General features: G+C 46.0%; 3 protein-coding genes and 1 non-coding gene across 6 annotated transcripts; 2 read left to right on the top strand and 2 right to left on the bottom strand.

Moving 5' to 3' along the window:
- Positions 1-396: 396 nt before the first annotated feature.
- On the bottom strand, positions 397-10,994 carry IDH3G (isocitrate dehydrogenase (NAD(+)) 3 non-catalytic subunit gamma). Of its 3 annotated transcripts, XM_053371986.1 has the most exons (14): positions 10,911-10,994; positions 9,996-10,037; positions 9,025-9,036; positions 7,932-8,029; positions 7,658-7,770; positions 5,992-6,052; positions 5,230-5,362; positions 4,380-4,513; positions 3,896-3,998; positions 3,182-3,328; positions 2,741-2,835; positions 2,191-2,251; positions 1,117-1,212; positions 397-625 (listed from the first exon to the last, which is right to left on the bottom strand). In XM_053371986.1, exons 1-14 carry the CDS (start codon positions 10,977-10,979, stop codon positions 623-625), a joined length of 1,167 nt encoding a protein of 388 aa, XP_053227961.1. In that variant the 5' UTR covers positions 10,980-10,994; the 3' UTR covers positions 397-622. The 3 variants fall into 3 exon arrangements, with proteins under 3 accessions (XP_053227961.1, XP_053227959.1, XP_053227960.1); XM_053371984.1 differs by lacking the exons at positions 9,996-10,037; positions 10,911-10,994 and having other exon boundaries at positions 9,025-9,177; XM_053371985.1 differs by lacking the exons at positions 9,025-9,036; positions 9,996-10,037; positions 10,911-10,994 and adding an exon at positions 8,911-8,991.
- Positions 10,995-12,227: 1,233 nt separating this feature from the next.
- RPL10 (ribosomal protein L10) lies at positions 12,228-15,983 on the top strand. Its single transcript, XM_053371993.1, has 7 exons — positions 12,228-12,252; positions 12,377-12,409; positions 14,347-14,405; positions 14,607-14,714; positions 14,801-14,939; positions 15,255-15,417; positions 15,752-15,983. The coding sequence occupies exons 2-7, from the start codon at positions 12,387-12,389 to the stop codon at positions 15,905-15,907; spliced, it is 648 nt and encodes a 215-aa protein (XP_053227968.1). The 5' UTR covers positions 12,228-12,252; positions 12,377-12,386; the 3' UTR covers positions 15,908-15,983.
- LOC128405481 (small nucleolar RNA SNORA70) lies at positions 14,983-15,116 on the top strand. Its single transcript, XR_008328313.1, has one exon. It is a non-coding gene; the product is annotated as a small nucleolar RNA SNORA70 (small nucleolar RNA).
- A 977-nt stretch (positions 15,984-16,960) lies between the features above and the next one.
- Positions 16,961-23,508, bottom strand: LOC128405406 (deoxyribonuclease-1-like). Its single transcript, XM_053371996.1, has 8 exons — positions 23,056-23,508; positions 20,482-20,570; positions 20,131-20,217; positions 18,731-18,843; positions 18,085-18,197; positions 17,707-17,864; positions 17,229-17,325; positions 16,961-17,139 (listed from the first exon to the last, which is right to left on the bottom strand). Exons 1-8 carry the CDS (start codon positions 23,326-23,328, stop codon positions 17,065-17,067), a joined length of 1,005 nt encoding a protein of 334 aa, XP_053227971.1. The 5' UTR covers positions 23,329-23,508; the 3' UTR covers positions 16,961-17,064.
- Positions 23,509-25,374: the final 1,866 nt, after the last annotated feature.

Genomic DNA, 25,374 nt, shown 5'->3' with positions numbered 1-25,374 from the left:
TTCACAAAATCCATTGAAAATTAAGTGTGTCTTTCTGTACTGTGTTGGAACAAAGGGATGTGCAGCTGTAGACAAAGGGAAACCTGCTTTTTAAAAAATTGACACCATCTTAGATTCCAATCCGCAGGTGCCGTAGTGGTAGGTTATACTGCAGGAAGAAGCCAGCTCCCTTCCCTAACTAGGGGAGTCTGGCCCTTGGATTTGGCTGCTGCCTTAGCCGGTCCTTGATTGTAAGTTCCTTCAGTGTAAGTCGCCAGGATCCTTCCCTACGATAAAAACCATGCTCCATAGCCCCAAACTTCCCTCTCCCCTGCTGCGCTCTCTCACCACACCATTAATCCACTTAGCTGTGCGTATCTACTAGTCAGCCTAAAAGCAGGAGATACAGAGACATGATAGGCCTCACATTTCCATTTATTTCCCTTTAGTGAGGTGGGTATGAATTGCCATCTTACACACTATATACAGAAGATGGGAGTTTGTGCTTGGCTAGTTCACAATGGAACAGTCTGTTCTAGTCACAGGCAGCAGAGTTGCTCCGGCCTCTTTTTAGGCAGGCAGGAGTATTTGTTTCAGTTGAAGCTCAAACGGCTATTGAGCCTGGTTCTTTGGCTTCAGAATGTCACTAAAAAACAACAACAGGCAAAGGTAAAAAGAATTGAATGGTCTTTAGCAAAGCTAGCTACACAGACTAAGAACTATTTATATTCCATTCTGCCCAACCTCACACTGGTTAATCACTAAAATTCCCATTTTGTAAAGAGGCAAAGCCTAAGGCAGGGACAAGTGAAGTTTAAAACTTCTCGGCTTCAGTTGCAGGAGGATCCTTCATGTCCATGCAGCTCCTAAATTCTGCTGCTACCAGTGCCCACTGAGCCCCTGCCCTTCCTTCTGCTTTACATCCAGTCCCTAAAGGCAGAAGCTGCTCAGTAAGGACAAGCAAGTACAATCATACAAAAACATTGGTATGATGACATTTCTTGAAACCTTGGGAAAAGGTTTCAAGAAGTCTGCACTTAATCAAAATCTTATAACTTCCCTTCCTCACCTTCCACTTCAACCCTCCCCCCCCCCCTTTTGAGAGCTGCCAACCTGTCACCTTCCAAAACAACTCACCTGTGCCAGATTCGGGTTAGATTTTTTGATCTGTTGCAGGATGGACTGAACAGCCGCTGAGGTTGTGCCCTGGCCCCCAATATCTGGTGTGTGAGTCTGGAGAGGAAGTAGAAAGAAAAAGCTGTATTAAGGCACCTTCACTCACAACCGCCCCTTCACAGTCTTCAGTTTAGTTAACTAGCAGTCTGTCTTCAAACTTTTGGGAGCCAAGAACCCCCTTCAGCCCAAACATGCATTTTGGGACCTTCATTTTTTTACTGTTTATCTGTAAACACTGTTGCAAGCCCCTAGAACACTTGGTGTATCTGCACTGCAATCATCCCTTTCTCCCAGCAAAACACTGGAAACTGCAGTTCCCAAAGGGATGGGAGAGCTGGAGATATCCCCAAGTTAAAAACTATTTCCCATGGCATCCACAAATGAAAATGCCAAAAAGGCAACAGACGTTTGTAGTGAAGATGGGCTACCTACTCAAGTGTAAGGACAGTTACCAAGGGAGACCCACATGCAGACACATACTTACATGCTGTGGTTGTGCACGTATGATTGTGCACTCTTGGAAACCTGTGGCTCTTGACCAATTGAAGGGATAGACTACTCTGCCCAACCCTCTTTCCACAATGCCACCAACTTGATACTTCTGCTCCCCCACTGTACCAACTGACACAAGCTTCTTCATTTACTTCTCACTACAAGTCCCTGCGTTGCTGTACAAGTCATGGCCATGTTCTCTGATCCAACTGCACCCTCAGTAGGGCACATGGACTAGGACCTGCTCAGCCATCCTTGTCATGCCTTAGGGATCTTGAGAGACTCATGGGCCCAATGGCTGCATCCTTCACACTTGCTCTAGGAATCATTTAGACCTGCTCCCTTGAAAGCATGACTTGGAATGGCAAGTCACATTTTGGGTTCCCTCCAAAACAAACAAGAAATCAATCTGAGATACTTGACAATGGTTTTCCTCTGCTGGTATGTACAGACCCAAGAAGAACACCCAGTGACTGTAGCTAATCCTATTATCCCCAATTCTCTTGATAGGCCATTGGCCTGGGAAGGGAAAAAGCAACTCACTTCTGCTTCGTCCATAGAGGCCAGAACTGCCTTGCGGATAATTGATGCATGGTTGTGCAGTCTGCAATGAACAACAGAGTGAAGTGGGGAGAAACAGCAGCACAAATGCAGTCTCTCTTCCCCCACCCTCCCCTATTATGATGGAAGAATCTGCCACTGAGACAAACATTTCATTTTGGTCTCACACTTTCCCCAAGACCATCAGGTAAGTGTGCAGTAGCTCCCACATTTTAGATACGTCTCTCCATCTAGTATCACCCAATAATTTAGTGGCTGAGTAGATATTTGAACTTGGGAATGCCTAGAGCAGGTGAAGAGAATCTTTGTCCCCCCCACCCCGATGTTGCTGAACTCCCATCAGCCATAGCAAGCACCGTCAGGGGTGATGATGGCAACATCTGGAGGACCAAAGGTTCCACACCCCCATCTTAGAGGTTAACCCACTATGCCACGTTGGCTCTCATAGTTGGGAAATGGAGAAACAATTGCAGCAGTTTTATTAGGCAGTGGTGGCAGCAGCTGAGACAGGGAAAGGGGTATGCGCACGTACTTGAGGTGGTCCAGCATCATGCAGCTGGCGAGCAGCATGGCTGTGGGGTTGGCAATGTTCTTGCCAGCAATGCTCTTGCCAGTATTGCGCGTGGCCTGAAGAGGGAGAAAAGAGAGATAAGGCATTGAGAGAGCAGGCTATATTGTCTGAGGGAGCAAGAGAGTTTCCAAAATGAAAGAAACCAACATAGAATAATGGAGAGGCAAAGATACAAGTGGCCTGTTTTTTTGCTGGTGTGTTCTGCTCTCTTCCATCCCCCTCAGTTTTCTTCCAGGCGATGCTTACTGGAGAGATCCTGGTGCTCAGGCCCCTCTGGAAGCCAGAGCCTCTGCCTTAGGAGCCCTTTCTCACTCAGCCAAGTAGCATTCCCGCCCTCGGTGCTTCTTCACCACAACCCCACTTTACCAGAGCCTGACATCTACCACCCTCTCAAAAACTCACCGTTTCAAAAACTGCATAATCACGCCCGTAATTGGCACCTGGCACCAGGCCCGGGCCCCCAACCAGTCCAGCACAGACGTTGTTGACAATGTTGCCGTAGAGGTTAGGCATAACCATGACATCAAACTGCTGTGGACGGGACACCAACTAGGAAAATCAGAGACAGCAGTGAGTGTAAAGGTGAGAGTAGTGATTCATGTCCCCTCCTCTCCCCACCCATCCCAGCCACAACAGAACAGTAATGTAGTTTCAGGTCTGCCTGGAAGCTTTCATAAAAGCACTCCTAATTTAAACAATTTCTCTGAATGATCTGCAAAAGTCACATATTCTAAACAGAAAGTTACATTATTAGCCAACTTGTTTTCCCTCCAAAGTAAATCCTGAGAAATGTCTTCCGTTTCCTTTATAACAATTGCTTTGACTATTACAAAACTTGACATTTCCAGTTCTCGTGATTCTATTTTAAAAAAACAAACAAAACAAAAAACCCCAAAGTTATGCTTGTGGGCACAAAATGCTGGGACTGACTCCTGTGCATGTTTAATCCATGTGAATGGATTTAGGCGGTAATCTGAAAGGGATTTACGGTGGGAATCCCTGAACAGCACTGCCAAAGAGAATGAAGAACACAAATATTTGAGCTGTCTACAAAGAAGACTCAGGTGTCCTGTGTTTGAAATGGCAGCTAGACATAAGACTAGAACATCCAAGTACCTGCATAGTAGTGTTGTCAACAATCATGCTCTCAAATGTGATGTTTGGGAAGCCAGCTGCCACCTCTTTGCAACACTGCAGGAAAAGGCCATCACCCAGCTTCCTAATGTGGGAGGAAAAAAGGGAAAATTTCAGCCAGAGCTGCAGCAAAGGCACCACAAACTGTAGAGGCAGTAAAAGTTTGTGGTATTCCTGAACAAGAGCAGAAAGGTCTCTGATGCTAGCATACAGTCAGGCCTGTACAGCCTACCTCTTCCACACAGAACAGAAACCTGATCCCTGACTTGGCAGCCTAGGAATAAAATTTCACGGCACAATGGCCTGATTTGCAGGGTGCATAAATAAGAATTGAGGCATCTCCTACTGGGCACAAGTTGTGGCACACTTTACACCACTGAGCCAGAAAACCACCACCCCCAGATACACCCATTCCTGCTCCCACACACGTACGCTGAAGAAAGGCCTACATGTTCCCCTAACGTACATGATGTTTGCCTTGTGGACGGCGGTCACCTTCTTGCGCCCAGCTTCATGCGCCAGCTTGAAGGCATATTCTGCGATGCGCAGCGACTTGGTCTTTGTGATGATCTTCAGGCTCTCCACTACACCAGAGACGCTCTGGAGGGGGCAGGAGCAGAACAGGCAAAATCAAAACTCCTAGTTTCTATCTATAGCTCAGTTGGGACTGGGTGGGAAATGATGTCCTACTTGGAAAGATTACTGCAATCCTTGGAGGGACTGCCAGTTTTAGGAAACCAACTTTCCACTTGTGGTTTTCCCCTATGATGTATCATAGAACCCTGGCTAGAGGCCATCTATTTAACTGAGCAAGAGCTGCAGGCTTTGCCTGTTTTTTTCACACCCATACGAGACAAAGCAAATGTCAGTGAGTGAGTGAGTGAGTGAGTGAATATGCTAGTATGGAGGAGCTTTTACAGAGCCAGCCCCTGTGACTGAAAAAAGCCACTTGCCAACATCTTGGGTTTTGTCAGGAGGAACCATTTGGAAGTACACAATCACAGGAAGGAATCCCTGGAATTGAAGGATGAGAGCCAGACTGAACCCCTGGACTGTTAGTTGCTGGTCACCATCATACAATCTTTGACACCTCACTAAAAGGTCACTTGCCATATAGCAGGACTATCCCATCACCACTCAATCCTGATCATGATGTGCCACAAGCAGAGAGTTAGTATGCTTTAGAAGGAAAGGAAAGGAAAAAACGCCCACCTGGAGAAGAAACAGCACTGCCCCAATGCAAATAGGGCTGAGGAGGGAGGGGGGTTTGGAGAGAAATAAAGAGGGCAAAAGTGGTTGCCTCTGCTAACTAGCACCTCGTGCTCCAGGCTGCTGTATTCTCCCTCCGTGTTCTCTCGGACTATGAGTATGTCAATGTCATGGTGCCTGGTTGCCACTCCTCGAAGGCTCTTGCAGTGAATCACATTAGCAAACAGATCCAGATTTGTGCTGTGGAATCAGAGAGGGAAAGGAAAAGGTCACACGGCACAGATTCTACTCAGAATAACAACTGTTGTGATTCTGTGTACTTCAGAAAGCACAATTGTTCCTTCTGCCCCAGATCCACCTTCTCCCTAGTTTCGCCAATTGCCTTAACAAGAGTATCGTGTTGCTAGGAGAGATGAACCTCATATGCTATGGATGGTGACCAACCCACATCACTGGAAATGAGATTCTGTGGCACACCTGGATGGGAGCAGGAGGGCTGATGGGTCTGGCTGTGATGCAGGGTCACACCCAACCAGCAACAATGCTGCCCCTTGCTTTTCCAATGTGCTTTCCAGCTCAGCAGACCAGAAGCAAAACCACACCAAGGAACAGAGGGCAGAGCTGCATATAGTGTGTGGGTAGCATACTAGAGTAACACGTCAGTCATGTGACTTGTGGCATCACTATGGTAAGCAATACAGAAATTAAGACTACTGGCCTCATTTACATACTTCCTTCCATTCCACTAATTTTTTTAAGCCTCTAGACAGGGGTAGAAAATGGAAATGAATGGTTGTATATGGACTAAACCACACTCCCAACTCTTAGGCTCTGCCTGGCAACTGGGCTAAGCCTCTCTCTCAACTCACCGCATTATGTTATTCCGGGACTTGTGAGAAGGTGGTAAGTTATGGTTCGTCTCGATATTTCCTATAAAGCCAGGAAAAGAGAACCAGTTAATAAGAGGATCAACTCCCTGGCCTTAGTAAACATAACACACCAATATGGGGCAATCTGAAAATTGCAGCTATATAAATTGTCCTCTTTCCTGATGGGTTAGAAACAAATGTGGATAAAATATCAAGCCTGGGAAATCTGGATTCAGATTCCACAGCAGTCAGACATGTAATAATAATAATAATAATAACAATAATAATTTTTATTTATACCCTGCCCTCCCCAGCCAAGGCCGGGCTCAGAGCGGCTTACAAGCAATAATAAAAACAAGTTGAATGATTACAACTTAAAAACAAAATTAAAATACATTAAAATATTAAAACATTAAAATATTAAAATGTAGCCTCATCGCAGGAGGAGAAAGAAAGGAAAAAAGAAAGAGAGGGAGGGAATCAAATTGGCTCCAAGCCAAAGGCTAGGCGGAACAACTCTGTCTTACAGGCCCTGTGGAAAGAAATCAGATCCTGCAGGGCCCTGGTCTCATGAGGCAGAGCATTCCACCAGGCCGGAGCCAGAGTTGAAAAGGCCCTGGCTCTGGTTGAAGCCAATCTAACTTCCTTAGGGCCCGGGACCACTAGGGTGTTGCTATTTATGGACCTTGAGGTTCTCCGTGGGGCATACCGGGAGAGGCGGTCCCGTAGGTACGAGGGTCCTAGGCCGTGAAGGGCTTTAAAGGTCAAAAGCAGCACCTTAAATCTGACCCTGTACTCTACCGGGAGCCAGTGCAGTTTGAAAAGCACTGGGTGAATATGCTCCCATGGCAGAGACCCCGTGAAGAGCCTCGCTGCAGCATTCTGCACCCTCTGGAGTTTCTGGGTCAGCTTCAAGGGCAGCCCCGCGTAGAGCGAATTACAGTAGTCAAGCCTGGAGATGACTGTTGCATGGATCACTGTGGCCAGGTCAGGGCGAGAAAGGTAAGGGACCAACTGCTTGATGCGGCGACGGTGGAAAAATGTCGCCTTGGCTGTTGCTGTAACTGTACTGAGAGGCTGTTAGTTTCAGTTCCTCCATCCACAAAATGGGAATAAGCAGCACCAGTTTTCCAGAGCTATCACAAGGATGCAATATTAGATATAGGTTTAAATGCAGCAGAGTATTGGACTACGACCTAAGAGATCAGGGTTCAACTCCTCACTCAGCCATGAAGCTCCCTGGGTAACCTTGGGCCAGTCACCATCTCTCAGCCTAACCTACCTCACAGGGTTGTTGTGAGGATGAAATGGGGAGGAGGAGAACCATGCACACCATCTTGAGCTCCTTGGAAGACAGAGATGGTATATAAACGTAATAAAAAAATAAGCATCTTCAAATACTGTTAAGGCGAAACCTAGAATAGGCTCGTTTTGGACTGAAGAGGGAAGAAGGGAAGAAGGAAAGGGGACCAGATGAATCCAAAATGTGGCTTCGGAAAATAAATAGATACTGGCCTTTACTAAGCCCATGCACCCCAGTAAAAGAAATCTGCCCTTTCCAACCGCCCCCTGAAAAGATACACAGGACACCCCTTTCTCCTCCTTTCGACTTCACTTTATGCAGAACTTGGCACAATTCTGCATGCTGTGAAAAGCAAAGGATCACCTTTGAGGGCTACACGGTTGCGCCGGATGGCCATGAGAGCATTCTGCATGTCCTCTTCAGATCCCTCTGAGCTGACCAGAACTTCCTCAAAGTCCACAGGCACAGTGGCATGCCTGGGGTAGAGAGAAGAGAAGGGTGGGGCAGTCAAGGTGAACTCCAGCCATGGCTTTGCGAGGCAAAAAGTGTCTATTAGCAGGACAGATCAGTGCACACAAGCAGGCCTTCTGGGTCTTATGCACAGCTCTGGAAAGGCACACAGAGAGGAAATTTGTACCTGAACACCTCCTTGACATGAAGCATAAGCTCCGGCCCAATCCCATCTCCAGGAATCATTGTCACAGTATGGCGTCCCCCATATTTGGCTGGGGGAGGCTGTGGAGAAAGAGGTGCAGGTATAGGCAGTTTAGAACAAAATCTTGCAAATCGTAATCCTTTCGGCTAGGCCACACCCCTGCCCAGGAATCTTAGGAGGCCTTTGTTCTCAGTAACTACACATCCCTGCCATGTTCATCCAGGCCAATGCCTTTCAGACAAGTCTCCAAAGAACCCTTTCCACACTGACATGCAGAGTCTGCCATGAAATGCCCCCACCCACACTGCAGAGGGTTCTGGGGCATTTTCTAAGTCACCCACTCAGTTTCCATGGAGTGCTTGGTCAGGCCTACTGGGCTTCACTGACACCCCTTGCTAACTAGGGGGTGCATCCTAGAACATGCTCAGCACTTCCCTATGCCTACACAAAGCATGGAAGGCAAACAAGCTGGTTCACCCTTATGGATCTTCCTTCTCTATGAGGAACCCCTGACAAGCTTCTGATGATCAGGAGAGCTTAAAAACAACAAGGGTATAGATTCTTTGTTCAAAGTGAAGAATGAAACCCCGAGAGTCCTAGATCCCAGCCAGGTAACACCGGCTGCTCTATTCTAACCAGCAGACCACCCCATTCTCACCTCATTCTTTTAGCTTGCTACACTACATTCAACCAGCACTAAGGATTGTCATGATATTCTCAATTGCCTTGAATTTTAGCCACTCTGACCTTTGGTTTCCAGTGGTAAATATAGACACTAGTATTCCCAACTCTAGCTTATCAAACCCCATTCAGGAGACAGTGTTTCCAAAACCAAATTGAAGAAAGGTTTAAGCCCACTATTTCCAACTTGGGAGAGGAGGCTAAAGAATAACTTAGGACTAATGGTCCATATATTCTAGCTCAGTAGTGTCAGTCTTAGCAACCACTCTTTGCCAGTTACCATCCAGCTTGGGACATTTGCAGCCTGGTGAATACTTGATAATTGGAATAGGAGACTTAAACCCATTGGCTGTAACTCCAAGTTTAAAACTGAAATGGTAGGAAAACTACTTACAATAGCCTGTTGCTGTAGCCAATGTATCAGGAACAGATATTGGGAAGATGGGAAAGGAAGAAAAAAGAACAGGAGTTTCACAGGCAGCAGTGTAAAAAAAAAATTATTGTTAACCAAACATTTGCCAAGATCCTTCATCTAGCATTTTAACCAGCAGAGTGCTTTACAATCTCTTAGGTCCTTAGAGCCATTATAGTACTGTGATTTACAGAGTGTGACTTCCTCTGTGTGCTGCAACAGTCAAAGATTTCTTTCATTTTAAAACAAATATGACCAGGATTCTATTCCTCACGGACACCAGCTTTAGTGAACAGGGAAGCCAGAGTGTATTAAGGACTACAAGACCAAACTTCCAAGGGTCCAGAAAGTATATCTGGTGCCTCTGAAATGTTATCCACAGATCTTTTTAATTTTTCCATGTATTTTGGAAAGTTAGTTGCTTGCTATGCATTTGGATACCTCTTCAAGATATCATAACCAAATTTTGCACAACAGTTTGTGAATCAAGGAGCAGGTTTTCATCTATGTTGTGATAAAATTGGATGCCATTTTGAATCAAGATAATGGACTGAACCTTTGAAAACTGCACTGATTTTAACCATTGATTTTAAAAGGTACAAGGCTGTTAGTACCTTGTAATTTCCCTACACAGTTAGTAAGTCAGAATTATTACTCCAATTGAACAGAGAGGAGACATGGAAAAGGCAGGTCAATATGGCAGAGCCCATTAGAACATCTTTCTCCAAGAGGAGAAACTGTCCTAGACTGCAACATTTTGTTTGCATACCAGATGTGTGCCCAATCAGTAAAGAGATTAGAAACAGATGCCACATTAGGACCATTTACATCCCCCTTCTGTCCATAGACAGCTGTCAGTGAATTTGTGGGGGAAATAATGTACAAGAGAACACAAGAGTGCCTCCCCTAACATCTCTCTGTGACAAAGGATAGCAAGCACAAGCGATACAAACCGAGGCCACATTCCTGCGACTGCCATCTGTTAGAGCCTGCACCTGTGAGGGAGAGAGAAAAACAGTATAGGCTAAGGAAGGTGATTTGGGGAATCCAGAAATAAAGGATTCATACAAGACAGGAATGAAATACTAGGTGCCCTGCCTGACTCCGTGAAATTCCAGGTTTGAGCGAGATCTTTCATTTATTCCCCTTTGCCAGAAGCTAGAGATGGATATTTGATCTGTCAAAGCGTTCTTGCTCAACTGTCCCATCAAATAAGATCAAATATTTAATGCTAATGAAGGGTTCAAATCCACATTCAGCTATGACGCTCACTGGGTGACTGTGGGCCAACCTCTCACAGGGTTGCTGTTGTGAGGATAAATGGGGAGAGCAACAGGAAAAGTGTGAACCACCTTGAGCTCCCTGGATGAAAGGTGGGAGATAAATGCAATTAATAAAGAAGTCTGTATGAAAGCAATGGGTAGCAGTTATTCCAGACTCATTACTATGGAGGTTACTACTACTACTACTACTAATAATAATAATAATAATCTCGTGCAATACTAATAATAATCTCGTGCAAACAGGGCTGTTTCCTTTCCTTTAATTTCCTTGGTTGTGCTTTTAGCCCTTTAATTCTTCTCTCCTAGTCTCATATCTATCGCCCAATCAAAATTATCTGCTACGCAACGAGTCCCAAAGGAAGCGCCCAATAAAAAACCTTTCCATAAGAGGCCAGCCAATGCGAAAGCACCATTCTCCTTTTGTCCCACCCAACGCCTGCTTCCTTAACCAATCGGAAACATGGCAACGGTTGCCCCAGCCCGCCCACCCACTCCCCTGAGAGGAAACCAAGGTAGCGGCGCCGGTTTCCCTTCACCCCCGGACAAGGTCAGTGTCCACAACCGCAGTAGAACCCGTCGCCTTACCGAGCGGGACGCCAACAAGGCTGGCCTCCACAGCTGCCTGCCAGTATACAAAACTGCCGAAGCCGCCATCCTTGAATATTCTGAGGGGGGCGAATTAAGAGGCGTCTTATCCAGATACCGCGGAACCTGTGACGAAATCCCGTAAGAAACCGCGTCTTCCCGCACAAGCGGCGGGAGGAGCGCATGCGCAGTAAAGTTGCTTTAGCCTGTCTCTTCCGACAGAGCTTGAGATCCTTATAATTCCCGGTGGATATTCTCCGGGATATTCTCCTAGCATTCTCATTCGTACTTTGCAACCATAAATAACTCACAGCTGCCATTTTATTAGTTGTTAACCCAGCAGGTCGTAATGTCCAAAGGAAGCAGGGCTCGCAGTAGGCGCCAGACGAATTGAAATTCGTTTAATTATTCTGCTCTTCGTTTAGTGTTGCTTTTGCAACTGAATGCAACGAGAGCTGCAATGCATCCTTAGTAAGAGTAGAACTGTGAAAGCAAGGACGTCTTAATAAAATTGCTCCTCGTTTCGGGGTTGAAGACTATACGGAAAGCCAGCAAGTTAAATGATACATACTGGACTTCAATGTGAATTAAGTCTTTGTTTTGCTTTTCTGTAAACTTTCGACAAAATTGCTTATTACAGCAACGTTAATAAAACAACTATTACTCTGTTTCCCAAGTTGATTTGTGAAGAATTCATTGAACTGGTTTACCTCATTATTACAGTATTGTAAAATAATGTTTAGCATTTCACACCCCCGATGGCCCATTTTTTTGTCACTCATGTACAGTACATGTTTTATTATTTATGTGTACAATGATAACAGAAATAGTATACAGTAGATAAAGATATATATAGATGTATAAAAAGAACAACTATGTTATTTCGAAGTGCCAAGTAAGAGCGGAGGTCGATAGAGGCTTTGCAGCGCCTTCCCGTGAATAAAGACCTTGAAAACTAGCACCACCTAACTCAAAAGCCACGAGCAATTCCACACGTTATATAGTTCAAAATACTGAGGCTATTATAACGTTCAGCACTGACACGAGGGTTGTTGTTGTTTTTTAAGATCTCCCATCTAAAAAAATTCGGCAGCAAATGTATGTTCAACTGCACCGGCACCTCCTTCGCCCTTCTATCCCTCAGTTAAAGGCTTGAACGTCCACTCAAATGGAGTCAGAATCAACCCGGAAGCTAACGTGTCGCGCCGACCTTCCGGATACGTTAAGCTTCCGCTGCTTCCGGTCCAGACAAGCCCCAACCTCTGTGTCCGCAGCCGTCCTAGAGCGGCAGCGTTGATAAGCAGCGCGCAGGCGCCTCCCCGCTCTCTTTCCGCTCGGCGAGGTGAGTACGCGGGTGAGGCGGCTGCGGCGCGGCCTGGGCCTGAGAGCCAGAAGCAGGCCCTGCGCTCGGCCCGCTTCCCTTGGCGGCCCCGGACTGACTCTCTCTCTCTCTCTTTGCCTCTCAGACCTGCAGCCATGGGCCGCCGACCCGCGCGCTGGTGAGTTGGGCCGCCCGGAGGACGGGCAAGGCCGGGAGGAGGCCGCGTGGCCGGCTCCGTCAGGGGGAGGACGCGGCGAGGCGGCTCTGCCAGGAACTGGAGTGGAGAGGCCGAAAGGGGCCTCTCCTGGCAGCCGCATCTCCCGCTTTCCTCTTCTGGCGGGGGCCGCGATCGGGGAGGACGAGGGTGGGCGACCGAAACGGGCCCCGCGTCGGGGTCTCTGAGCTTTCACGGCTTGCTTGTGGCCCGTGGACCCTTCTGCGTTGCCGCCTGTGGTGGTTCTTAGCAGCAAAGTTGCTTTCGTGGGATGGCTATTAGACCCCAAGCGCGCACCCCGTACACACGCGCGTGCACACCCCGTGAGTTTAGCATAAAAACTTGGGATTTCTGCCAGATTTGATCAAGGGGCTGCCTGCCTCATTTTGCATCCTGCCTCCTAGCACTGGCCAGTTGCATGCATGCATCAGAAACCTTTAAGCGGGACGTGAAGGCTAAAGCCTCCCCATGTTGTTTGTCGCTAATATCCATAATGTTAGTGGTTTGGGTGGTAGTCACTGCTAGTTGTACTCGGAGTAAGCCCACTGAAGCAAGCAGGTATGACTAACAGGTTCACTAATTTCAGTGGATGCACTCTTGAGTAGGATGTAGTTGAGTACAGTATGATACTAATATGTGTGAAAGTCTTCAGAGTGCTTCACATAAATATTTATTTTATTCTTACAACACTAAGCATTAGATACTAAGCTTAGAGAGTTGAGACTGAAAGTGGCTTTGCCTGAGACCACATAATGGCCTGGTTCAGACTTTCATTCAAAGCCTCATAAACTTTTATGAAGCCAGGCACTAGCCATTCTATCACACACCACCCCCAGCAGGCCAGCATAAATCCAGATTTCCTGGTTGTGTCTTAATACAAGCCAAGATCTTTGGATAGAAACTGATGAGGAATAGGAGACATACTTCTCACAAGTGCCCATTCCAAGCTTCAAAAGCCATGGTTTGTTGAGCCGAAAACGATTGTCCAAACCATGGTGTAACTTTGAGGTAAACATTGCTGCAGAAATTACTATTGATCTTGGGATGGGAGCCAGATCTGTCAGCCAAATGTATAGGGAAAGTAGAAGTTATTGGGTTCACAGAACTTCCCTTACTGTTAAGAAACAGTACTAGTATGAAAATAAAAGCCAATAAATACAGATAAGTGTCTACATGCTCTTTATTAATTGTATGAGACATATTTTTAATTTAGCACTTGCTTGGTAGCCATAGGTGGCGCTTGTGGCGCTGTGGGTAAAATCTCAGCGCCTAGGACTTGCCGATCGCATGGTCGGCGGTTCGAATCCCCGTGGCGGGGTGCGCTCCCGTTGCTCGGTCCCAGCGCCTGCCAACCTAGCAGTTCGAAAGCACCCCCGGGTGCAAGTAGATGAATAGGGACCCGGAAGTGTCTGTGGACAGCGCTGGCTCCCGGCCTCTAGAGTGAGATGAGCGCACAACCCTAGAGTCTGTCAAGACTGGCCCGTATGGGCAGGGGTATCTTTACTTTTACCTTGGTAGCCATAGAGCAGCAAGAAATTGAATGTGGCAAGTGAGCAGACTAGCAACATGGAAGAAGGATTCTGTTCCTTATGTTTGCCCAGCATAGACATGCAATGAGCTGCTGAAGGAAGGTTGGAGCTCTTCATCCTTCCACTGCTAAACTCCATTAGGCTAGTAAATTGGTTTAAAAGGCTAATATCTGGGACTGCATCTTGGACCAGTTTCTAACCCACCAACCCCCAATCAGATGTGAATGACCAAAGGCAAGGGTTGATGGGAGCTGTAGTTCAACAACCTATGCAAGGCAATAGGTTCCCCATTTCTGGTTTAACATATTCAGCAGTTGTGACTTTAATTTCAAAAAATTGTTTCTGACTACCTTATCTGTCTTTTTCTTCTAGTTATCGATACTGCAAGAACAAGCCTTACCCCAAATCCCGTTTCTGTAGAGGTGTTCCTGGTAAGTTAATATATTTATTTTTGCCTGATGAACTGTTAAATTGAACTTCATGCATTCAGATAGGAATGTAGAATTTAATCCAACAGAGGATAGCCTGATGAGACTTAATTGCCTGGTCAGAGTGGATTGCACCTAATTTGGCCTGTTAGGAAATCCGAGTTTTAGTGAACTGGCTGATAATAATTACTTTCTATTCTTCAGATCCCAAGATCAGGATTTTTGACCTGGGCAGGAAGAAGGCCAAGGTTGATGAGTTCCCACTCTGTGGGCACATGGTGTCAGATGAATATGAGCAGCTTTCATCAGAAGGTACAGAGCACCAAAAGACCACTCAAACCACTCATTTTGCTGTACTTCAATGGTCTGTCCCATTCACCCTGTCTCTCTTTCTGCAGCTCTAGAGGCCGCCCGTATCTGTGCCAACAAATACATGGTGAAAAGTTGTGGTAAGGATGGATTTCACATCCGTGTGCGCCTGCACCCCTTCCATGTCATCCGCATCAACAAGATGTTGTCATGTGCTGGAGCTGATAGGTGAGGAATGGGTAGAGACCCAGTTCTGGTGTTAAAATTGACCTTGCAGTCAATTAAGCCGACCAGCCCCTGCTGCTATCGGGGGGTGGTGTGCACTGACTGCACACAGTAACTCCCTTGGTTGTGTACGTGCTCTGTTCCTTGTACAGTGCACCTTAAGGGACCCTGGGAACACTTGAGTCCTGGTGAGGTGCATGACTGGCTGAAGCTCTTGGCTTCTACATTTGCCAAGACGGCTTAACTGGTGGTGGGTGTAGCAGCGTGGTATAGTCCTTGAGGATAACACCCTAAGATTTGGTTTTGGTTTCTTATTAGACTCCAGACAGGAATGCGTGGAGCCTTTGGTAAGCCTCAGGGCACTGTGGCCCGTGTGCATATTGGCCAGGTCATCATGTCCATCCGTACCAAGGTGCAGAACAAGGAACATGTCATTGAAGCACTGCGCAGAGCCAAGTTCAAGTTCCCTGGTCGCCAGAAGGTAATGCGTTTATTGGTGAGGGAAGAATACTGTCAGTGCAGAAGTATACAGGCGTTGCACCGCTAAAGATAGGGTGCAAAACAAGATAAATCTCTCAGTATAGCTAGTGAGATCATAAGCTTTAGTTTGGTGCTCTTGCAACCTTTTGCCCAGAATGAACTTTGTCATATGACTTTCATCTTCAGTGACTGACTAAGTTGGTATGGAGGGACAGGCCAGTTGACATGTAGTGTTGCTTCTCCGCTCTCTAACAAAGACAGGCTGATACTCAGTAGTAAATGCATAATAGCTGTGAAGTCTGAGGCAAGCTTCTGATGTCTTCTCTCTCACCTAGATCCACATTTCCAAGAAATGGGGCTTCACCAAATTCAATGCTGATGAGTTTGAGGACATGGTGGCTGAGAAGCGCCTTATCCCTGATGGCTGTGGAGTGAAATACATCCCCAACAGAGGCCCTCTGGACAAGTGGCGTGCATTGCATGCAGCATAAGTGCTTGGTGGTTATCCACAAGCTGCTTTCCTAAATTCTTGAAGGAAGATGAATGGAAATAAAAAATGTCTATTGAGCTTCTGTGTTTACCTTTACTTTAATGTTACTGTGGGTTTGATATAACAATACATACGTTCACCCTCTGGAAACAAGTGAACATAGTACAGTGGTACCTTGGGTTACATACGCTTCAGGTTACAGACTCCGCTAACCCAGAAATAGTGCTTCAGATTAAGAACTTTGCTTCAGGATGAGAACAGAAATCGTGCTACGGCGGCAGGAGGAGGCCCCATTAGCTAAAGTGGTGCTTCAGGTTAAGAACAGTTTCAGGTTAAGTATGGGCCTCCGGAACAAATTAAGTACTTAACCCAAGGTACCACTGTAATGAATTTGAATATCTGTAAACCTTTGTCAGTGTCACACAAGACAATTCTCACAGTAGCTAATCCCTCAGGCTGGTCTCCCATAAGCATTCCTAAGGATGGGGCAAAAAAAACTGTAAGACTTCCAGGGCAAAGTAAGCAGGAAAAGGTTGCCTTGTAATTCAGAGCAGATTGGGAAGGGGGCCATTTCAGACAGCTTATCCTCTATTACTAATCTTGCCCTGCACTGCACAACCACAGTTGTGTTGTGTGTGCATTATAGATGTATGGCTTACTGAGGCAGTATCCTGCTTCGTCAGGGTTGGTTGGTTCAACAGAAACAAAAATTGGATTATCTAGGATAAACAATGTTGGGAGTTTCTGGGGTTAAAGGATGGGATATAGATGACAACTGAATGAAAGAAAGATACTTCTTTAAAAACTGTAGTTTCTAAGGAAGCTGAATGCTGCGCCTAATTCCTACAACCCATGTAGGATATTTAAATTCGCCCAGCCCTAAGCTTAGGTGGTGAATTTTGTGGCAACACCTTGGATACGCCTGCATGAAGGCTTGCAAGTCCTAGCTACAACATAGATGGGGCTCTTCTGTCACCTTGATTTTCATGTTGGAGGCAAGGTGCGGGGAGGGGAGTGTATGTGCATTAGACTGCTTTCGTTGTATAGGAATTCCACTGCTGCCCTAGGTGGATCTTGCTGAATGGAATAGTCAGAGAAGTTCGTCTCTTTTGCCCTGCCATTGCCCTTGCTTCTATAGCCAGAAGGATGGTTGATGGTTTAGAGCTCTCGCTGGGCTTTCGGAGCAAGCCGAAGATTCACCTCTACAGGATAGTGGTCGCTGACTGCTAGGGCCTGTAGGAATGAAATGGTGTGGATTATTCAGGTCTTTACATCACATTCAAACTAGCAGCCAGTTAAGAAAGGAGCCCAATTACACCCACCTCTTCCTCCGATAGTCCAAGTGCTTGTGTGAAGTTGAAAGGCTTGGCAGATCTGGGTACAATGGCGCCAAGCAGCTCTTCTCCATGGACTATAATCCTAGCATGGGAGGAGAGAGTACAAAAGTGGAGTGTGATGGGTCTCTGCTCTGCCCCCAACAAAAAAAGCATGGCCAATTTACGTGAGACAAAGCAGGAGTCTAGTGTGCCAGGTTAGCTCTTAAGTTCGTGGCCTGGCTATGGTACAGATCAGGAGGAGTCTCTGCCTCTAGTGTTGTCTGCTCTCCAGCTCAACAGACCAGAAGCAAAACCACACCAAAAAAGGGCATATGGTATACACTGTAAGTGACACAATCTCCTCAGGGCTTACTTTCTGTCTGGCATGCTTGCTTGAAAGGCTGGCAAATACTGGATTGTTTTTGGGAGTAAGAGGAAGCATGTTGAGAATGGGTGAGTGGAGCTGAAAAGTGTCCTCTGGTACCTGTCATAGGCACAGCGGGTCCGGTGGCTGACTGTGGTGTCCTCTCCATCACCAATGAGCCAGTGGAAAGCAAGGTGATTGCGCAGGCGGATCCTAGCCCAAGCACTTGCTGGGATGTAGGCACCAGCAGCATTCAGATCTCCCAGCAGCATCACATTCTATTCAGATCACAAGGAAAGGGTTGTATGTGAGTAGCATCTTCACTAGAGGTGGCATGAGACTGAAAGCTAGTTACTGGGAGAAGGAGACTGTCCTATTAACACATCTGGTCAGCCACTGTGAGAACAGGGTGCTGGACTAGATTGGTCTTCTGATCCAGCAGGGCTTTTATGTTCTTAGTGACTTGCTGAGTTTACAACATCTGCCCCCATAATATACCTCAGTTTTCCACCGTTGCATCAGTTCTGTGCACACTCCAAACAGCAGATCAAGCTCTTGGGCAGCTTCCCGAGGACTGGTGTGGTGTAAAAGTAGCACAAAATCTAGGATAGCTGTGGGGTGGAAGACAGCAGTTCAGGTGATGGGAGAGGTTTCACTACTGATCTCCCTACTCTTTACTCAGTGGCTATTATTACACACATGCACACTTAACAAGAGCTAGCTCCTTTACCTCAGCTTCTCAATACATTCAATTTCTTCTGTTTCCTCATCTACCCTAAGCACCACTGAACCATCCAACTAGGGCTATACAGTGGTACCTCGGGGTACATACGCTTCAGGTTACATACGCTTCAGGTTACAGACTTCGCTAACTCAGAAAAAGTACCTGGGGTTAATAACTTTGCTTCAGGATGAGAACAGAAATCGCACGGCGGCAGCAGAAAACCCTATTAGCTAAAGTGGTGCTTCAGGTTAAGAACAGTTTCAGGTAAAGAACAGAGCATAAGAAATGCCAAGCTTTCAGTCCTAAAACCGAGGTAATTTTCCATAACTGCCTTGGAGATAACAGCTCCTGGATCACCAAGAATCTGTGGACAAGTATCCAGAACAATTTAGACCTCTGTGTGGAGAAACCGGGTGTTACCTGTGTACGGAGAGTGAAAGCGAGCGGCAAAGGGCCCCCGGGCAAATGCCTTGTAATCTCTGGCATCCTCATCCCCAAACTGGCACCAATCAGTAACTGACACAACATCCATTCTGTCAAGGTAAAAAAAGTAGGCATCAGAGGGAAGATGCATCCAAGGAGCCTTCATTCCTCAAAAGGTTAAAGTATGCATAATCTCTCTCTCGACTGTTGAATATGAGGGTGAACTTGGATCTGGGAGATTTGGGTCTGTGTGCCTTTGAGTGAGTTCTTATCCAAGTAAACCCGTGTCTGGTTTTGTTCCAATACAGAGCCTGCAAGTGGAAGCTCTCATGACTGAATGTTCCTCTATCCTTTCTAAAAAATATATATAGATGTCAGCACCCTGATGCTCCCTTTCACCCCAATTTGCAATCTGTCTTTGTGAAGGGGTCATTGTTATGATTAAATCAGGTAAGCCTCCGTCAGCAGGCCAAAGTCTCAGCCCAAACACAGGTTTATATCCTCAGGAGATCCAGGCCTTGGTTCCCCAACTACAAACCAGAGCTGCGAGACCCAACACTAATGAGCAGGTGTGGAGTAGTGGATGGACACTTAAGTCCAGCTTTATATGTGGCAAATCCAGACTGAAATCGCTGCTCAGCCAAAACAAAGTTCACTGGAAAATTATTGTCTCATACCCCAATTTGCCCAAATACATTTTTCTGAGGGTAAAAAATAGTTTTGGAGGAAGGGTGGGATTATAGGGGTAACAAATATGGAAATGCATATTGTTAAAATGTGTTATAATTGATGGGCAATTAAAATACCAGAAGTAGCCCTACCGTTAGGCAGTGAGGTGGCTGCCTCAGCTGGTAGATGCGGTAGCTAGGTGGGTGGGCAGGAGGGGAACAGCAGTGCAAGGAAGTTTTGCTTCTTGTTGTTACCTTACCCATCCATTCTGGACAGCTTCTAGCACATATTGTATGTTCAGTACTGTGGATCCATGTCTGTGGAACCCACAGCTGAGATCAGATAGCCCCCCCCCTCGAAGTTTTTACATCTAGTGAAAATGTTTTCTTCTTTCTTTAAAAATCAGCAGGCATTTTAGCTACATTTTCTGATTTTTTGGTTAGTTTTAACTGATTTCATATTCACTGTATCTTTTTAGCCTTACTGCCTAGTGACTTGGGTGTTTATTACTGAAATAAGTAATAAATTCTCACACTGCTCAGCTTTGGTGCTTGAAATGGAGGAAGGCAGGTATCGTTTTGTCCTTCACCTTGGGTAACAAAATGGCCACCCCTGTAAAACACTATCCTGGGAGAGGGGGAGTTATATACATGCATATATAGGCCAGAGTTGGATTTTGGTTCCTGGGGCTCTGATTTAGTCATGTTCCCAGCTCCCCCAGACATTACCGATACACAAAGATATTCTGCTCCTTGTAGCTGCCTCGCCCCAGCCTCTTGCTCTCCAGGCGGCTGTAGTGATGAGAGGGATCATACCTGCCAGGGAGAAAGAGTTCAAGATGCCACTTTGCCTAATAACAGAATGGGGTGATACAGAATCCTCAGATGAAGAATTGAGCAATGGGGGGAAGCCTTGTTAGAATGCTCCCCCACAATAAAAAAAGAAATCTCCCTGTGAATAAAAATAAACTGTGTGATCTCCCCACACACCTGTAACCTGAAATGGTACCATTCAGATTATACCCCCTCCTACTGCATATTTTGGCTAGGTCTATGATTAGCAGCCTCTGCTGGTACTACCTGTTCAGCTCCCGCAGCAACGTCTGAATAGCTGCACCCCTGGAGTCTCGCACCTCTTGGATGGCAGAAATATCACAGCGAGAGAGGATCTGGCCGTGGGAGAAGAGTTGGTGGTCAGGGCAATGAGGTGCTCTGGGCATTGTCACTGTCACACATGTTTCCCCCTTTCTCTTGGTCCTGGTTGCTTCCGCATTGCCACTGTTCTGCAGAATTTCATAGTGGATTAGAGTGCTTTGTTGCCCGCTTTTAAAAAACAACAGTAACCAGTTTGTGGTGCAGGAAGTGATGGGGAAATCCATTGACGTCTTGGATGAATTAATTAGTAACAGAAAGGAATGTAGGCACCAGGCCCCCTCCACTCATGAGCAGAGTGAAGCAGCAGCCCTTCCACCTCTGCCCTGGTGGAGAAGCAGCATCAACATCTGCCAGATCTCACAAGATCTTGCCAAACTCTTAAGTAAACAGATTGGAAAGAATGATGAAAGGTAGGCAGATGCAGCATTTGTTCATATCACTGCCTTAGCATGCGGTGTTGGCATGGTGGGGATGGACAAGGCCCTGGAAACCAAGACTTAAGTGGAACGGTTGTGGGAGTTGGGTATGTTTAGACTGGAAAAGAGGAGACTATGATAGCCGACTCCAAAGGGATGTCACATAGAAGATGGAGCAAACTTGTTTTCTTCTGCTGTTGAGGATAGAACCCAAAGTGATGGCTTCAAGTTATAAGAAAGGAGATTCTGACTAAACGTCAAAAATAACTTTCTGACGGTAAGAGCTGTTTGTCAGTGGAATGGACTCCATAAGAAGGTGGTGAATTCTCCTTCATTGGAGATTTTTAAGCAGAGGGCTTTAGCTGAGATTTCTGCATTGCAGGGGGTTGGACTAGATAACCCTCAGGATCTCTTCCAACTCTACAATTCTGTCTGGCAAAGGTTTTCAGGTCTTGCCTAGAATTAGGAATTGCGTAAGCACTCCAGTCAGTGTGAAGCTGACCAATGTGTGGTTTCTACACATTGCATTGCCATTATAAAAAATCAAGTGGGCCAATGTTTGTCAAAAGCACACATCCCTTTGCTTAAAAACAAGGGGTGGCTGCATGACTTGTATTAAACAGATGCCTTCTACCAAGCCAGACACTGAACCATCTTGCTTAGTATCTACACTGACTGGCAGCAGCTTTCCAGCTTTCAGACAACAGTCTTTACTTAGCGATGCCAAGATTTGAACATGGGACCTTTTGCATGCAAAGCAGATGCTCTATCACTGAGCTTGAACCCTTCCCTTAACACTGCTATAGTTATGAGATACGTGCTCTTAAAATTTCTATGTTTGCAATTAAACCCAACTTTAATACATGCAAGAGCAGGCCTTTGAACTTAGCTGCTTGTCAGACTGCTTCAGCTGAAAGACCTCCTGCTCAGAATTCATTTTTGTTACATGGTCTTAAATCTCCCAGCTTGTGGAGTAGCTGGTACATTTCTCTCTCTGCTCTTTGATCATGGCCACCTGCCATGGATGCTTTAGTTGAGATTCCTGCATTGCAGAGGGTTTGACTAGACTACCCTTCAGGTCCATTACAATTCTGTGATTCTATTTGCTTATCGCTTTAGCAATAATACATTTGCAACCTGTCATCCACAATGTTTTTACCTCTGCCATAATCGCAGCTGCCCCCAGATCTCTAGGGTTAGGGATACAGTTCATGGTTTCTCCCTGGTCCTGAATGGGGTAACTGTGCCCCTGAAGGACCAGGTGCGCAGCCTGAGAGTCATTTTGGACTCACAGCTGTCCATGGAGGCGCAGGTCAATTCTGTGTCCAGGGCAGCTGTTTACCAGCTCCATCTGGGATGCAGGCTGAGACCCTCCCTGCCCACAGACTCTCCAGAGTGATACATGCTCTGGTTATCTCTCACTTGGACTACTGCAATGCACTCTACGTGGGGCTACCTTTGAATGTGACCCTGAAACTACAACTAATCCAGAATGCAGCAGCTAGACTGGTGACTGGGAGTGGCCGCCGAGACCATATAACACCAGTCTTGAAAGACCTACACTGGCTCCCAGTACATTTCCGAGCACAATTCAAAGTGTTGGTGCTGACCTTTAAAGCCCTAAACAGCCTTGGTCCAGTATATCTGAAGGAGCGTCTCCACCCCCATCGTTCTACCCAGACACTGAGGTCCAGCACCAAGGGCCTTCTGGTGGTTCCCTCACTGCGAGAAGCAAAGCTACAGGGAGCCAGGCAGAGGTCCTTCTCAGTAGTGGCGCCTGCCCTGTGGAACACCCTCCCACCAGATGTCAAAGAGAAAAACAACTACCAGACTTTTAGAAGTTATCTGAAGGCAGCCCTGTTTAGGGAAGCTTTTAATGTTTGATGCATTACTGTATTTTAATATTTTGTTGAAAGCTGTGGGGTATAAATAAATTATTATTATTATTATTATTATTATTATTATTATTATTATTATATTTTTATTTTTATTTCTAAGCAGGGGTGAGAGCAAGAATTGCTCATTAAACTAATCAAGCACTGTTATCACCATTGCCCTTGGTCCAAATCAATCACAAACTCACCTGGACAAGAGCTCCCATGACCCTCCGGTTTGCTGCCTTGGCTCTCCCAAAACTGCGTATGTTGAAAGCACAGATTTTGAAGGCTTCTGTCACAACCTGCACGCCCAGAAAGATGAGCAGAAGGGTGAAGCTCTGTCCCATAGCCCTGGTGTTCCTTGATGTATGTACTGAGCTGATGCTGGAGGGTGATGATAGCCCAGAGGACTGTATTGCTGCATCAGCATCCAGGCAGGGGAGGGAAAAGGCCTTTGTACTGACTGTTGCGTTTGACATATGACAACATAGCAGAGAAAGTGCTGGGCCACACCAGCATGGTTACTCGCTGAGAGAGGGCGGCATCCCAGAAGTCAGGTTCCCACTTTCTCCTCCCTACTCCTCACTTGCTGCCACTATCCTTCCAGAACCAGCAACCATTCAGAATAAGCTGAACAGTATATGCAGCCTCAGGGATTGTCCATAAATGATCCCTTTGTCCATATAACACCTCTCTCTCCTGTCTCTCTGTGTCATGGGTTGGTTGGACTCAGAGGAATGGTGGAAGGTACCAGCTAGGAAACCCCCAAGGAACTAAGGCTCAGAGCCTAGGGCTTGGTGGTGAGATGATGATGAGTAGTCAGAGGGAAGAGGATGTGTCTGAAGCTGAAGATGTAACAGGGTTTAGTGAGCAGGGAGTCTGTGGCAGAGAGACGTGCAGAAGCAAGAGGGGAGGCCAGAGAGGCAGAGATGAGTCAGGCTGTTGAAGAAGCCAGGAGTTCCCCTGCTCTTGGTGTGACAAGCTACCTTCTTCCCTGACCTCCCAGGACTAGAAGAAGGATGACGGGGGAGAAGCAAAGGCAGGCACGCCAGCACAGTCTCAAATTGTGGGAGAGGAAGAGACAGGCAGCTGGAGGAAGGCAGGGACCTTCAGTCCCACAACTGCCTCATAGAGGCAAGATCTACCAAGTAGATTTGCTGTGCCCATTGGGCCTGGAACTCCTGAGCAGATCTTGTTTCTTCTAAGAAAGATTTCGCTTATTCTGTGTGATCTATTGCTGACCAACCCCTGATACCTGCTTTTTGCATTTCTCTCTGATTAAATCACATCTAGCAGTTATCTTTTATTAATTCATTATTTTATTGATCATTTCAGATTTTTCTGTTGGTATAATTAAAGCACAGGTGCACGGTATACAGAGGCCGCACTGCTATGTGTATATACATTTTTAAATTTTATACTGTCCTATCAGGACAAATCTTTTGAAGGGTCTTCATTGGAAATGGTCATGGTGAGAAGGTCAATCTATTGATAGATTTTTTGAACAAATCTATGCATCAAAGGAAGACGGATTGTAAAGGTAGAGGAAATGCAATCAGCTTTTTAAAAGTATGGCAGTGAGAGCTAACCCACAAATAACAGGAACAATAATGAATGGGAAGAGAGCATAAAGTTGTTTTGCAGAAGACCCTGTGCTTCTCATTACGAACCAAGAACCTTGCTGAGGATCACTGAAACCAAGCTGGATCATTTTGGTATGGATTAAATGTTCCTCATTTTGCATACATTCAAGCTCTAGTTGAATTGCCAGACTGTACTTTTATGTATTCCATTGCAGTTCACTTCCATCCTTACATTTGTTGCCCATGTGTATATATACGTGAATATTACACCCCATGAAAGGTTTTGCTGTAATAAAAGGAATTACATCTTTAAGGTGCCACAAGTCTTTTCGTTGTTGTTGCTGCAGCAGCAGCAGCAGACTAACATGACTACCCCCCTTGGAAATGTTCCTTATTTAAACCAATTATCTTCTGAAGTTTAGTTCAATCATGACCCAAGATTTTATAGGCTACAGAAAACCATTATAGAACATCACAAAAAGCATTTGCTTTTTATCATTGAGTTTAGAGTTTCTACTGCATGAAAATTCTACTAACATATATACTGTAATCCATATCCAACCATCTCTTCCTAGAAAGAGAGGGTACCGACCCACAGCTGAAAACAAAGCAACTGAAAAATCCATAGCACCTGATTTATGGCACAGCCTTCTAAACTGCGTGTTTGGTCTTGTCAGCTTCAAAGCTGTCCTTTAATGCATCTTAGAAATCAGAATGATAGAGGAGGGCTGTGGCTCAGTGGCAGAACACATGCTTTACAGTGGTACCTCGAGTTAAGTACTTAATTCGTTCCGGAGATCCGTTCTTAACCTGAAACTGTTCTTAACCTGAAGCACCACTTTAGCTAATGGGGCCTCCCGCTGCTGCCGCGCCGCCACCGCGCGATTTCTGTTCTCATCCTGAAGCAAAGTTCTTAACCCGAGGTACTATTTCTGGGTTAGC

The sequence above is a fragment of the Podarcis raffonei genome, chromosome 17, assembly GCF_027172205.1.
Source record: "Podarcis raffonei isolate rPodRaf1 chromosome 17, rPodRaf1.pri, whole genome shotgun sequence".
NCBI lineage: Eukaryota > Metazoa > Chordata > Lepidosauria > Squamata > Lacertidae > Podarcis > Podarcis raffonei.
Note: the sequence above shows the minus strand (reverse complement) of the source record. Positions and strands in the feature narration are given on the sequence as shown.